Source organism: Bos taurus, chromosome 10, assembly GCF_002263795.3.
Source record: "Bos taurus isolate L1 Dominette 01449 registration number 42190680 breed Hereford chromosome 10, ARS-UCD2.0, whole genome shotgun sequence".
Lineage (NCBI taxonomy): Eukaryota > Metazoa > Chordata > Mammalia > Artiodactyla > Bovidae > Bos > Bos taurus.
In genome coordinates, this window is record NC_037337.1 from 310244 (window position 1) to 324645 (window position 14402).

The 14402-nt window shown below is 46.5% G+C and overlaps 1 protein-coding gene across 1 annotated transcript in view; it reads right to left on the minus strand.

The window, feature by feature from the left end:
• The window catches only part of LOC132346318 (liprin-alpha-1-like), a 29582-nt gene that overhangs the window by 12869 nt on the left and 2311 nt on the right, over window positions 1–14402 (minus strand). The window contains exons 2-5 of the mRNA XM_059890729.1: window positions 12807–12938; window positions 11393–11573; window positions 8674–8806; window positions 7352–7414 (exon numbers count right to left, since the gene is read on the minus strand). Coding sequence (XP_059746712.1) covers window positions 11481–11573; window positions 12807–12938 — 225 coding nt within the window. The 3' untranslated portion in view covers window positions 7352–7414; window positions 8674–8806; window positions 11393–11480. The remainder of the gene's footprint in view (window positions 1–7351; window positions 7415–8673; window positions 8807–11392; window positions 11574–12806; window positions 12939–14402) is intronic.

Consider the following 14402-nt stretch of genomic DNA (forward strand, 5'->3'; position numbering starts at 1 on the left):
GTATTCTTGCCACCACCCGCCCCGCACCCCAGCCCCCCCCCCCAAAAAAAAGCAGCTCAAAGAAATATTTTAAATCTCAGGCGGAAAACTAGAAGATCCCTTGTCTGTCTGTCTGGATTTATGCATGTCTTAGTGTGAGTCTTCTGTTTTTTGATAATATTGCTCAAGTTCTGAGTTCTTATTTAAATGATCTCAAGAAAAGGAAGCCCTTACAAATCAAACAGTTGGAAATACAAGAAAACATTGACCTAAATGAATTTCAGATTCACATGAACTGGGAAATAGTCAATATTAAATATCTTTTTTTTTTTTTTTTTCGCTACTCTACTATAGACATGTCTAAGTCATTAACATTAAGCACAAAATTTTCATAGTGCCTAAGTTTATTATAAGTTAAAAATTGCTATGTTGTTATATCTGTCACAAGCTTGTCAAAAGAAAGTACCTCTAAACAACAACAACAAAAAAAAACTAAAAAATGTAAATGTGATATTTAGATAAACTATTAACAATAATTATACTCTAAAATATCTGTCTATAATAGTCTCGATTGAAGGTAGAGGAGAAGGGGATGACAGAGGATAAGATGGTTGGATGGCATCACTGACTCGATGGACTTGAGTTTGAGCAAGCCCCTGAAGTTGGTGATGGACAGGAAAGCCTGGCGTCCTGCAGTCCATGGGGTCACAAAGAGTCAGACACGACTGAGCAACTGAACTGAACTTACAAGTTTCTCCAGATTTACCTGAGTTTCTATTGTTGTGCTAAACTAAGTGACGACAGTGTATTGAATAGCTAGGTCATTTCCAAATAAATTAAGGTTCTGAAACATTCACTACTTGAAAGAACCTCCCTCTTACACAGAAACAAAAGAGATTTTTGACTAGCCATGAATAGTGTCTGGTGCCATCCTGACATGTTCAGTGTAAGAAAGCAAAAAAAAAAATTGTATTATCACTGATATGTATGCTCACCAATCTATAGAATGCCAATATAAAAGTCAGTTCTTGGTTGCTTAAGGGAAATGTATGACTTGTTATTAAAGAAGGTATGAGGAATGAAATCACATTTTATGAAGGAAAAAGAAGTAGTTCTGTCTTACAAGTGGCAGTTTCAGGATGGGAGAAGCAAAGGAATGGGTTCAGAACGGGATAAGGAGGTTTTATGGAAAGTGGACCCCCAGAAAAGAGTTTTGTGCCTAGTACAAGTTTTCTTGAGATGTTGAACTGTCTTTGCTAATGGATTTTAAGTTTCTTTACATCTTAAGTGGTCTGTTCTAGGTTTACCTTTGAAATCTTTTGTTAACTTTGGCTAAATGGAGAAGTATTGTTTCATGGTGACTTATGTGATCCTACCTGACTGTTATAAACCCTTTTGATATCTATGAACAAGCCTGCCTAAATAATTGACTTCTAGCTAGCTTTGGGATGCTCCAGAGGGCCCCTGAGACCTCCCAAAGAGAGATATTAAACAACCTGAGTTCATTTGGCATGTTAAACTACATGGGAAGTGCTGTCAGAAAGAGTGATGAATCTTCCCAATTTATATTATGTGGTGGATGTTACTGTAAGGTATAGTTTGGGCCGAGGCAGAAAAGAAGGAGAGAGAGATGGCATTTGTAGTTGGGCAGGGGGTGATAAGTCCCAGATAGATACAACTGGCCTGGAGCCTCAGGGTGGGACCTAAAGTTCGGTTTTGTTTTCTCCAAAGTTAGATGATTCAGTTCTGTCTTACAGGTGGCCCTCTCAAAAGCAAGGGCCTTTAAGACTGTTCTTTTCTTTTCTAGGCCCAAAGACTCCTTCAGTTACTAATATGGGTATCCTAGAAATAATGTGACATCCATGAAAATCTGATACATCCTGGTAAAATGCTGTCAGTTATAATTCTAGTTATCATATTCAAGTGTTTCAAGTCACAGCAGTGACCAGCCTACTTTGTCAATTTCTATCTAATCAGGTTTTAAACATGCCTTGTATGGTTTCACACCAATGCCTTTGCAAAAATACTGCTACTTCCAATTATACGTGGAAAAGACTTTTCTAAGCTTACCCGTAAACAATTTTGTTTGTTTGTTTGTTTGTTACCTGGTAAGCTGGTACCAGACTGGAATTTAGTCTCCTCTCTAGGTTAAGAGAACAAAGTTTCCTTAGAATGCAGCTTTTGATCACAGATGATGAATTTCTTTACCTTTCAGTGATTTATATTTGTTTCTATCAGCTGTTTTTTTTTTACTTCAGTAAAGAAAATAAGCATTATTTAAGATTATGGTACACGTAGGACGGACCAAGCTTTCCCCACTCCTGCAAATTCCCTTAATCCTTTAGATTCTTCTCATGGGACCAAGGTCTCACTTCCCTCCAGAGAGACAATCCAAGCTTTTTATCAGCTGATCTGCCCCTGATATCAGAGTCAATTTGAGCACGAGTTGGTCTATAATTTAGGCATGAAACTATGACTACATAAACGAAAGATGACTTTTTTTTTTTTTTTTTGAAAGATGACTTTTTGATGCAGGATGGCCGTGATATTCCTTGGACTTCAGAGAAACTGGTTAAAATGAACCTTTTTCCCCTTGGAAACTACAAAGCCAGTTCTTTTAGCATATGCAATTGAAAAGATCTAGGTTGTTAGGCGAGGTTTCATTCCAGTCCCAAAGAAAGGCAATGCCAAAGAATGCTCAAACTACCGCACAATTGCACTCATCTCACATGCTAGTAAAGTAATGCTCAAAATTCTCCAAGCCAGGCTTCAGCAATACATGAACCGTGAACTTCCAAATGTTCAAGTTGGATTTAGAAGAGGCAGAGGAACCAGAGATCAAATTGCCAACATCCACTGGATCATTGAAAAAGCAAGAGGGTTCCAGAAAAACATTTATTTCTGCTTTATTGACTATACCAAAGCCTTTGACTGTGTGGATCACAATAAACTGTGGAAAATTCTTCAAGAGATGGGAATACCAGACCACCTGACCTGCCTCTTGAGAAACCTATATGCAGGTCAGGAAGCAACAGTTAGAACTGGACATGGAACAACAGACTGGTTCCAAATAAGAAAAAGAGTATGTCAAGGCTGTATACTGTCACCCTGCTTATTTAACTTCTATGCCGAGTACATCATGAGAAACGCTGGGCTGGAAGAAGCACAAGCTGGAATCAAGATTGCCGGGAGAAATATCAATAAACTCAGATATGCAGATGACACCACCCTTATGGCAGAAAGTGAAGAGGAACTAAAAAGCCTCTTGATGAAAGTGAAAGAGGAGAGTGAAAATGTTGGCTTAAAGCTCAACATTCAGAAAACGAAGATCATGGCATCCAGTCCCATCACTTCATGGGAAATAGATGGGGAAACAGTGGAAACGGTGCAAGATTTTATTTTTGGGGGCTCCAAAATCCCTGCAGATGGTGACTGCAGCCATGAAATTAAAAGATGCTTACTCCTCGGAAGGAAAGTTATGACCAACCTAGATATTCAAAAGCAGAGACATTATTTTGCCAACAAAGGTCTGTCTAGTCAAGGCTATGGTTTTTCCAGTGGTCATGTATGGATGTGAGAGTTGGACTGTGAACAAAGCTGAGTGCCAAAGAATTGATGCTTTTGAACTGTGGTGTTGGAGAAGACTCTTGAGAATCCCTTGGATTGCAAGGAGATCCAACCAGTCCATCCTACAGGAGATCAGTCCTAGGTGTTCATTGGAAGGACTGATGCTAAATCTGAAACTCCAGTACTTTGGCCACCTTATGTGAAGAGTTGACTCATTGGAAAAGACCCTGATGCTGGGAGGGATGGGGGCAGGAGGAGAAGGGGCCGACAGAGGATGAGATGATTGGATGGCATCACCACCTCGATGGACATGAGTTTGGGTAAACTCAGGAAGTTGCTGATGGACAGGGAGGCCTGGCATGCTGCGATTCATGGGGTCAGAAAGAGTCGGACACAACTGAGCAACTGAACTGAACTGAATAAATTCAATAAAGTAAATTCAATAAATTTAGCTTTACTAAAAACTCAGTATCTTGCCTTTGCTTATTTCATTTAAGTGTGGTCTGATGAAATCTCCATTCTATCTACAAACTGTTATTCAGGAAGCACTGAGACAGACATAGAATTTCTTTAGAGATGACTATGAGAATCATGTAGAAACATATAGTCCGTTTAAAGTAAGTGAAAAAGGAAGAAATAGAAATGGTTAATACACAGAGATAGCAGTTTTATAAAATTGTGCTTATGAGCTGGAAGGAAGCCACAGAATTGGGAAATATTTAATTTATCAGTTTTTGTGAGTTTTTTGTTTTGTTTTGTTTTTTGTTTTTGCTAATTTGTGTTCCTACTGATGTTTCAACCAGTCAGTTCAGTCGTTTAGTCGTGTCCGCCTTGACTGTGAGCCCCCTGAACTGCAGGACCGCCCAGGCTCTGCTCAGTCTTGTCTCTGGGAAGAGGGTGGTGCCTTCACGTGCAGGAGTCCCTAAACCCGGGAGACAGAGCCCTCCTCCGAGGACAGGACACCCCATACGTCTGCAGAGCGGCCAAGGCCAACCACCAGCTCAGCCTGCTCAGGGTCACACGCTGCTCTGCTCGACCGTTTTGCAAGGTAAACTGTGCTGCACAGGAGATGGAGGTCTCGAATCTCCCTGGCGCATGCCTGTCTTCCTTCCCGTCTCCCCTACCTCCTGACGGAACCGCTCCCTTCTCTGCTCCACTTCTACCCAAGGGCCTGGGGCCAGAGCAAACTTGGGAATTGGGTGGAGGTTACAACACAGTTGCGCCGTGGACTGCGGACCCTCTCGGGTCCTGAGGGCCACAGAGGCCTCCGGGTTGGGGCATGCCCCAACCATCACCTCCTAGTCCCCTCACAGAGTGCAGCCTCCATCTCTCTCCCCCTCATCACCCGAAGCTCTTTCCTCCAGGAGAAGGCCTCAGAGACAAGGTGACCAATTCCTCTGGGAGGTCCTACCAAATATGCGGTGCCTGCCCTGCCTGTGAGGCAGGTTTTCATCCCCACTCCCTCCCTCCTGAGCCAGCATAGTGCCCCTCACCCAGACCACACTGCCCGAGAGCCCCGCTCCGAGGCCCCACCTGTGCTGCTAAGTCACTGCTATGACCCCTCGAGAGCTGCCTCCTGGAGACACCCCTCCCTCACACCAGCCGCTGCGGCCCACTCTCTTCAGAGCACAGCGGCCCCTCCCGCCCTGCGGCTGCTTCCTCGTCTCGTCTCTCACTCTCACTGACCACAGGGGACTGGTGACCAGGCCCCAGGCTTCACCATCTGAACCCCCCAACCGTGCCAGGCCTCGGGTCCAGGCACCAGCACATCCCTCCATATCCAAACCCCCCAAGAGCAGGAGGCCGTGTCCACCTCCTCTTCCTCCACTGTCTACACAGTCTTCCGCACACTCACCTCGTCCACCCTGGGAGCAGGGGTTCTCCACCTCTGACAGCACCAGTCCCTCACCCTGGAGGAGCTCTGCCAGCAAATTTGGCCATGTTCCCTATCCGTTCTGCAGGGCATGTGCTCTCCATGAACTCCACCTGCCGTGGTTTTGGACATAGGGCCAGTTTCTGGCTCGGCCTTTGTCTCAAATTATATCCCCTTACTCTAGAAGAAGGCTGGGCAGGGGCCCTGGACTGTGAGGATCCTCTAAGCACACAAACACAGAAATATGCGTATGGGCTCCAAACTGTCTCCTAACTCAGGATTCAAGCAGTAGTCCATTTCCTACAGGTGAATGAATGTCACCAGTTAAGCACTTAATAACCTTTGCTAAAATTTATCTCTCACTTGTGATCATTTTCCGTGAAGAAGACAAAGAAACATTTAAATACTTAATAAGAATTACTGCCCCTATAACAAGTAAGAAAAAAATCAGGATGCTCAGTAATCTGCTCGCCTCATTCACAAGCCAGGTGATTCCTCCCACCACAGCCAAAGGCAGGTCATGTCTCAGTCTCCAATCACGTAAAAAAGACTACAGGTCATTAACCTTCTGCAACTCTTCAGAAACATCAGTGTCACAGTCTGTCAAGCCCCTCAAATGAATACACCCAAATATCAACTGGTCGGGCCCCCCACCTCCAAACCTCCGCCTGTGGTTGTGAGTTTTCCCAATACTGTGACCACCACTCTCCCTGGTACCAAGTTCGACCCTAAGGAACGATGCTTGTCTCTTCCCTCTCGCTGGCCACGAAGCTACAGGCTCCTTGAGGTATGACCATGAGTTACACCCAGTCATACTGTCCACACACCAGACAGGCCTTTGTCACACTTGACAGTGCTGAGGGGAGCTGCCTGGGGGAGCAGCCTACCCGTGGTGGAGGGGAGCCCCTCGCAGCCTTATCGGGTCCAGTTCGGCTCTCAGGGTTTCCAGGTTTAGAATCACCTGGTCCTACGAAACAGCAAATGACACAGCCTGCACCGCTTGCTTTCCGGATGTAAAATGACTTGCACAAAAATGTGCATAACAGGTTACGTGAGTAGTTATCAACTCTGAACATTTTATTTCAGAAAAAAATGTTCTCTAAGAGTCCCATAGCAAATATAAACATTCAGAACAATATTAACCCTTATAAACCATAATGAATAGAAAGTTCCATCTCAGTTATAGAAAAGGTTTCTCTGGAGGAAAATATGGCAAGCTATTAACAACGATGAAGTCTGTAGACAGAAGCTGGACTTGCAGCGGGGGTTCAGTTTAGGGGGACAGGACTCACTCTATTGCCCTCGCTCCTCTCACTGCTTTAAACTGTCTCCATGGAGCTCACCTGCATTCCTGGGCATTCCTCACATTCATTCCTCTACAGCCCACTTCACTTCCTCACGGGGTAAAACAAGTCAAACGGGCCAAGTTTCCAAGTCACTCGACTCACTCGACCCTGTGCTGTCAGCCAAGGTGGTCACTCACCTCGTGCAGCCCCTGAGCACGTGAGACAGGACGGTGCAAAGCTCGATGCAGAAATTACACAGAAGATTTTAAGTCTCACGGTAAAAAAAGAACGTGAAGTAGCCCGTTCATTTTTAGGAAATTTTAGATTGTATATGTGGCTCGTATTATCTTTCTGACAGATAGCACTGTCCACATGAAAGGCTCATGCTTTGTCTCAGCTTTTGGGTGAACCCAGAAAGGACTACTCAGAATTCTGAACCACACACAATGGCCACACGCTCTAAATGCATCTATAATGCAAACACATTCAGTGTTCAAAACCAGAAATGCTATACGTGTTACAGCAGTGGATTAGCCATAAGGAAAATGTAACTCGACTTCTGCTAAGCACCTGTAGTGACTGTAACAATGAACTCAGCTCAATTCAGCTCTTAACAAATTTCTAAACGATTTAGAGATTTAAGTACCTTGTCGTTTTGCATTTCTTTTAATTGCCTTTTTGCTTTTTCAACTTCCCATATGACAGAATTCTGAAAAAGATATACACAGTGCTTTAGGGTCAATTCTTACAGATGCTGTGTTGACTGAGGGATGGCTATTCTTCTGTCTGAAAGCATAAAGCACATCCAGAGGAGGGGTGGACCTCGAGCCCAGAGTGAAGTGCCAGCACGAGGCAGGATGACTAAGTTTAACACTAACTTGTACACAGACAATCTCCTCCTTGCCAGACTGGTATTCTAGACACAAGGAGCCCAGGTCCCTGGGTTAAGTGAAATTGCTTTATACTTGCTTTCAGCTTTTGCAGTTCAGTGGTCACTCAGGAAACTGGCACAGGTTTCACATGCCAAATTCAAATCTGAGACAAAACTATCCCCACCTCAAAGCCAGCCCACAAGTCAGGGTGAAGTGAGGGGACCACCCTGTGTGGTCTCTATTGAGGTGTGTGTTTCATCTTGGGTTTTGTGGGGGTAAAACGTGCTGCAGAACTTGTAGTGACCACTGGTATCTCTCAGACAAGCGTTGCTCAGGGAAGGTTCTGGGCCTCATTCTGGACCTTGTCTTTAGGGCACTGGTGCAGCTGGGACAGGTTTTCACCAGACCTGAACCAGAGTGTTGCCCACTGACCTGCTCTGATGGAGGTTCTCAGACATTTTCCAAAGCAAATAAAAAGAGAGAAGGCTAGAGTTGGAATATGAGAATGCTTGCTTTTACTTGCTTCAATCTTTTCTATCACATTATATGAAAGATCCTGAACTACACTTCTTGATTTGGCTGCGTCAGGCCTCAGTTGCATCACACGGGATTCTTTTGACGTGATTGCCACGTGGCACGTGGGATCTTAGCTCCCCAACCAGGGATCGAACCTGCTGAGTCCCTGACCTTGCAAGGCAGACTCTCAGCCACTGGACTGCCAGAAAAGCCCCAGAAATAAACTTCTAAGAAAGAAACGAAGGGGTGAGGGTGGACTTAGAAGAAAGTTCTAGCACGGCGGCTGGTAACACCAGAGCCATCAGTGGATCCAGCTCTCTGATGCTTTCTGTAAGGGTTGTGGGCACACATCTATGTGTGTTCCTTTACACACTGCCTGTGGATGCTATCACGCTTATTGACTAGCATGAAATGCTGCTACTCAATTATTCATAACCAGTAAAGACATTCACTCTGGGGCCCTCTATGGGAACAGTTTTCCAACTCCTGTCCTGGAGATTTCCCACACAGAGACCGGGCCGGGCCAGGCCAAGCCAGGCCAGATGCGCCTCTTTCTAAAGGGGCCGTGGGGCTGGCTCACCTTATTCTCCAGAGCAGCCATTCTCTCCTTCAGATGAAGCTGAAGCTTCTCATCTGATTCGGACAGAAGCTTATCCACGGTATCTGATAAGCGTTTATTGTGTTCTTCATTCATTTTTTTCTCTCTGCCTTGCCTAAAACAGGAAAAAACAAAAACTCATAAACTTTAAGAGCACAGTACAGTCCTTATTTTAAAAGCATCAGGGAGCCGCGACGTGAGTGGCCTGTACCCTGGTTCCCGAGGTGATTCCCTCCCACGGCCACCTCTGGTGGGCTCTTGAGCATCACCAGAGCAGACGGGCAGGTGCAGAGGGAGGCAGGGACTTCAACTGTCAAAGGTCACTTCCAATGCTTCTCTTTGGCAGAGCATCTGGGGGACCTTACTGTCAACAGCCATTACCTGTCGGAGAGGCTCGGGGAGCAAGCAGATTAACACTCAGAAACAAGCAGACTTTAAAGGGGATTGGCATACACACACATTGGTAGAGGAATTCCCCAGTATATAAACAGAAGCTTGATTCTGGATTAAGAGGGTAAAATGAATTCAGTTTATAAAGCAAAAGGTGAGAAAGTTCATTTTGGGAAAAAAGCCAGTGGAGATAGACTTTCACATATTTTTCTTTACATGCAACATCACTTGAATTCTTTGTAATGATTGCTGTAATTCAGTCGCTCTGTCGTGTCTGACTCTTTGTGACCCCATGGACTACAGCACGCCAGGCTTCCCTGTCCTTCACTATCTCCCAGAAATTGCTCAAACTCACGTCCATTGAGTCAGTCATGCCATCCAACCATCTAGTCCTCTGTCGCACCTTCTCCTCCTGCCTTCGATCTTTCCCAGCATCAGGGTCTTTTCCAATGTGTCAGTTCTTCGCATCAGGTGGCCAAAGTATTGACCCTTCAGCCTCAGTATCAGTCCTTCCAATGAATACTCAGGGCTGATTTCCTTTAGGATTGATTGGTTTGATCTCCATGCAGTCCAGGGGACTCTCAAGAGTCTTCTCCAACACCTCAGTTCCAAACCTTCTTTATGGTCCAACTCTCACATCCATACATGACTACTGGAAAAACCACAGCTTTAACTAGGTGTTCCTTTGATGGAAAAGTAATGTCTCTGCTTTTTAATATGCTGTCTAGGTTGGTCATAGCTTTTCTTCCAATGATAATTCATATTCAGTTCAGTTCACTTGCTCAGTCGTGTCTGACTGTGCGACCCCATGGACTGCAGCATGCCAGGCTTCCCTGTCCATCACCAACTCCCAGACTTGCTCAAACTCATGTCCATTGAGTTGGTGATGCTGTCCAACCATTTCATCCTCTGTCATCCACTCTCTTCCTGCCTTCAATCTTTCCCAGCATCAGGGTCTTTTCCAATATGAAAATTCATATTAAAAAATGAAATAATTACCTCAAGCAACTTTTAAATGTAATAACAAAGTTGGCAAGTCTGTGTTTTATAAAATGAACATCTATTTCAAGGTTTAAAAAGCTGTTTTAGGACCTACTGTATAAAAAAAAATGGAGAGAAGACAAAAGAATGATCTATTTGAGATTGGCTCTGTGTTAGAAACTGCTGAGATTAATTGACGGGTCCATCCACTTTTGTGCATGTTTGAAATTTTCCATGGTAATATATTTAAAAACAGTTTATTTTCTGTTAAAACAGAGTCTTCTCCAGCAACACAATTGGAAAGCATCAATTCTTCAGTGCTCAGCCTTCTTTATGGTCCAACTCTCACACCCATACACAACTACCGGAAAAACCATAGCTTTGACTATATGGACCTTTGTCGGCAAAGTGATGTCTCTACTTTTCAATATGCTGTCTGTGTTTATCATAGGTTTCCAAGGAGCAAGCATTTTTTAATCTCATGGCTGCAGTCACCATCTGCAGTGATTTTTGAGCCCAAGGAAACAAACCCTGTCACAGCTTCCACAATAAGGCATCGGCATTCAAATATTTTTAAAGCAAAACAAAAGTTTACTTTGAATTGGCTTAGTTATAAACAGCATCCCAATCTCAACAGCCTCTGAGCAGCAGTTCTGAAAGTAAGGAAGAGCACCCCTGATTGGGAGCCATTGAGCTCTCTGCCTAAGCGGGGAGGGCGCCTCACCGAGGGTCTCATGATGGGAGTCAGAACCACTGCCCCCTGGGAGCCCGCCTGTGAGGCTCTGCAGTCCAGGCCCAAGAACACAGGCATATTGGGGACAGCACTGACACGTGAGGCTGGACCCGGGATCCCCACTCCATTTCCTGGATGGTCTGTATCGCCGTGTGGCCAACCCTTCCAGGAAACCTCTCTCAGGACTCGGTGATGCGAACCTCCACCATCACCCTTTCCTGACGCACCTTCTGTTGCAGTGCAACTACGGTTCTCCTCCTGCCTAGGAGCAGCCATCCTACACACACACCATATCTGGACCAGCAGTTTGGCATGTGGGACTCCAGCGCCACGTCCGAGGCAAGCAGGCTCCAACACCTGGGAACCATGCCTTCGGTTTCATGGGCCCCGGGCTGACACCCTCGGGTTTGTTTGAGGGGCAGTCTTGAGGTCCACCTGTATCCCAAGCAGCTCCCCGGACTGGCTGGTCAGAGCAATAAGCAGCCTCTTTGAACGTGGGGACGCCCTGGCCCCTGCCCACCACCTATGGGTGACCACCTCTGGCCCTGCTCCCAAGGAGGTGGGTGCCCGGATCAGCAGATGGGCCCACACACGCACACATTCGGTGGCAGAGACGGGAGCAGCGGAGAAAGGCATCGCTGGCCCTCGCCCAAGCCGCGTCTCCCACCCAGACGCTGCCTCCCCGTCAGCACACGACCCGCTGCAGCTCCTTGTTCTTCTCCTCCAGTTGGGGCTCCATCTGGCGCAGCCTCTCCTCGATGTTGCGTGTCTCTCCCGCCTGTCGGCAAAGAACAGCGTCAGCTCCGCTCTCAATGACCCTGTCCTGATGGCACGCGGGCTGTGACGGCAGGGGCGGCAAGCAGGCCATGCTTTGTGCGGACCAGGGGCCCCAGGGTCGCGGGGTACACACCTGCACGCCTGCTCACGCAGCCTGCGCGGCTTCGTGTGTGACACGTAGGTCACCGAAGGTGCTGGTGATTGGCTCGTGAGAGGAGACATGCTCGCCCCCGCCCCGGGTCCCACACCCGCGGCCGCTGCGCCCCCTCCTCAGACTGCCTGTAGCGAGCCACGCAGGCAGCAGGCAGTGGCAAGTGCGGGAAGCGCGAGGCACATGTTCTACCTTCCTAAGCTGGGAGGTAAATTCGAACCGTTTAGCCTCCTTAGTGGCAGACCTTCCGGAAGACAAAAGGTCGAACTACAAAGCCTACCTGGGACGGACAGCAGAGGTGCTGCGGGGGAGAAGAAACCAAGCCTTGAGAGGAAGATCACAGGCAGAAGGGCGCCCCCTGGCGGCTGTTAGTGACCCTGCTCTGGGAGGGTCTGTGAGCACCCGACACCGCCGGCCACCTGTCATCGGATGGCCCCTCAGCCGCTCACTGAGCTCCGGGCAACACTCCCAACAGCCACGCCAGCACAGGCCCGGCCCGACTCTCCATGCCCAGCCAGTGCCCACCGGCAGCGCAGGGCAACACCTTTCCTGCCAGAAGGACGGGGTGGCTGGCTGGCTGGCAGTGGGGACGATGCCCCCAGCAGCGCCACATCCCCAAGACAAGGCCTCTCACCCACAGGCTCCCGGGGATGGCGAGCTGGGAGTGGGACCCCGGGTCTGTACGTGCCCCACTGTGACTTCTTGAACAAGTGTGTGGATAAAGACTTAAAACTGTGTTCATTACAGAGCTCTTTTGGCCATCTCTTAAACGAGAATGGGATTTTTCTAGGTCTCTATCCTGCTAGGCTTTGAGTTGCTGACTCAACTCTGAGCAGCAGTGACTCGGAGCTGAAGCGTCCTGGGGACACACAGAACACAGGACAAAACTGGAGGGAAATTAACGTAGGGATGACACAGAAGTGGGGACTGTCTGACACTCAGGGAGCGCTCCTATCTGAGATGAGCAGCACGACCCCCGCGTCTGCGCTCCTGTGTGGACTGAGCAGTACGGGCAGGGGCATGGTGGGACAGCACGGGAACAGGCCCTCCCCGCGCCCGCCCCCCAGGGACCCAGAGCAGCACCTTGGAGAGCGCGGCCACCTTCTGCGCCAGCTCGGCCTCCACCTCGGGCAGCGTCTCCGCCCTCAGCAGCGTCTGCTGCAGCGTCTCCACCAGCTCCAGGCGCTCCTGCAACTGGCGGTTCTTATCCTCTGTCTACAAAGGGAGAGCAGAGGATCAAAACAGGCCGAGTGGTGTAGCCACTGTCACTTTAAGTAAGCTGAGACAAAACCTAAATGCACGTGGCTACTGGATTCGTTCTCTTTCGGAAGCTGCGTCAGGGTAAATTTTCTCTCAGTGTTCCTGAGCTTGGTCTCAGTGAGCAGAACACCTCCTGCCAGAGTATTTGCTTTTCCTAAACATTCCCCAAAGACGTCTTTGAAAAACCAAAAAAAAAAAAAATGTTCTTATATATTAAAGAAGATCAGTTTTCTGTAGAATCTTATTCATTCTTATTAACAAGTTAAGGGAAGAAGGGTTCAGTACCGACCCTTCTTAAAACATCACCAGAATCATCATTTGAAGGGAACCCTACTGACTGCAGGTGGCCATGGGCATGTAAGCCAAAATATGGCTTTCATCTCTTCTGAAATACAGACCTGATAAGAGCGTGCCTGGTGAAATGCCAGTCAACTAATATTTGTAAATGCACAATCATTCTTTCAACAGACCTTCTTAATCTGAAAAACTTTCAATGTAGAACATTTAGACAGATTCTTTTTTAAAAAAGAAAAAAAAAAAAGTATCTATAAGGTCAGGTTCCTGAGGTTAGCATTTGTTTCTAAGCAGCTTTCTTACTTTTTCTCTGTGCCTATTACTCTATTTACATACACAAACAATATGATATGCTTTAAAACCCTCAGAAAACAATAGCATATGGTACGTAATATTTTCTGATCTGCCTTTTACAGCCATTATTTTGTATATAGTAATGCTCTTAATTAGCATTCCACATCATACATTTCAATGGCTTTCTTGTATTTTATTTTTGTGGTGGGGACAATGATACACTTTGGCACACACCAGACTGACTCACTGTGTTTTGGAGAAGCCAGATCTGGTTTTCCTGGTTAAGTCCTGATTATCTGAGACCACACGGGAACAGGAGCGAGTAAGGCTCACCAAACCACAGGAAGTACCAACCCTAATCAGACTGGAGCTCTAACCTTGTCTTTTTTCACAGTGACCCCAGTTCCCAACAGGCAGCCAGCTGCTGTGAAGTTCCCTGCTGCTCTCTGCTCTTTCAGTAAAAACGCTAACAAGCCAACAATTAACGTTCAAGTAAAACAAAAGAGTCAGGAGTGGAATTCCGCAAAATGGTTAAACCAAGTCCCAAATAATTCAAACCTGTAAGTTGCAGTCACCCCCAATTTTTTAAAAATGTATTTCCTTCCAGTACAGCTGATTTGCCATGATGTACATCCACACTTTTGAACGCAATATTGTAGGGTCATAAGAACTTTAAACTGGGACTTGATTTCCAACATGGGAGTCACATGAAAAGGTCTTTACCTTCCTTCCTCAGTAATTCACTACTACAAAAGTCAGACACAGTTTAGTAAAGGCCATTACCTGTCGATGCATAGAATCCTTATTTTCAATTTCATTTTCAAGTTTATC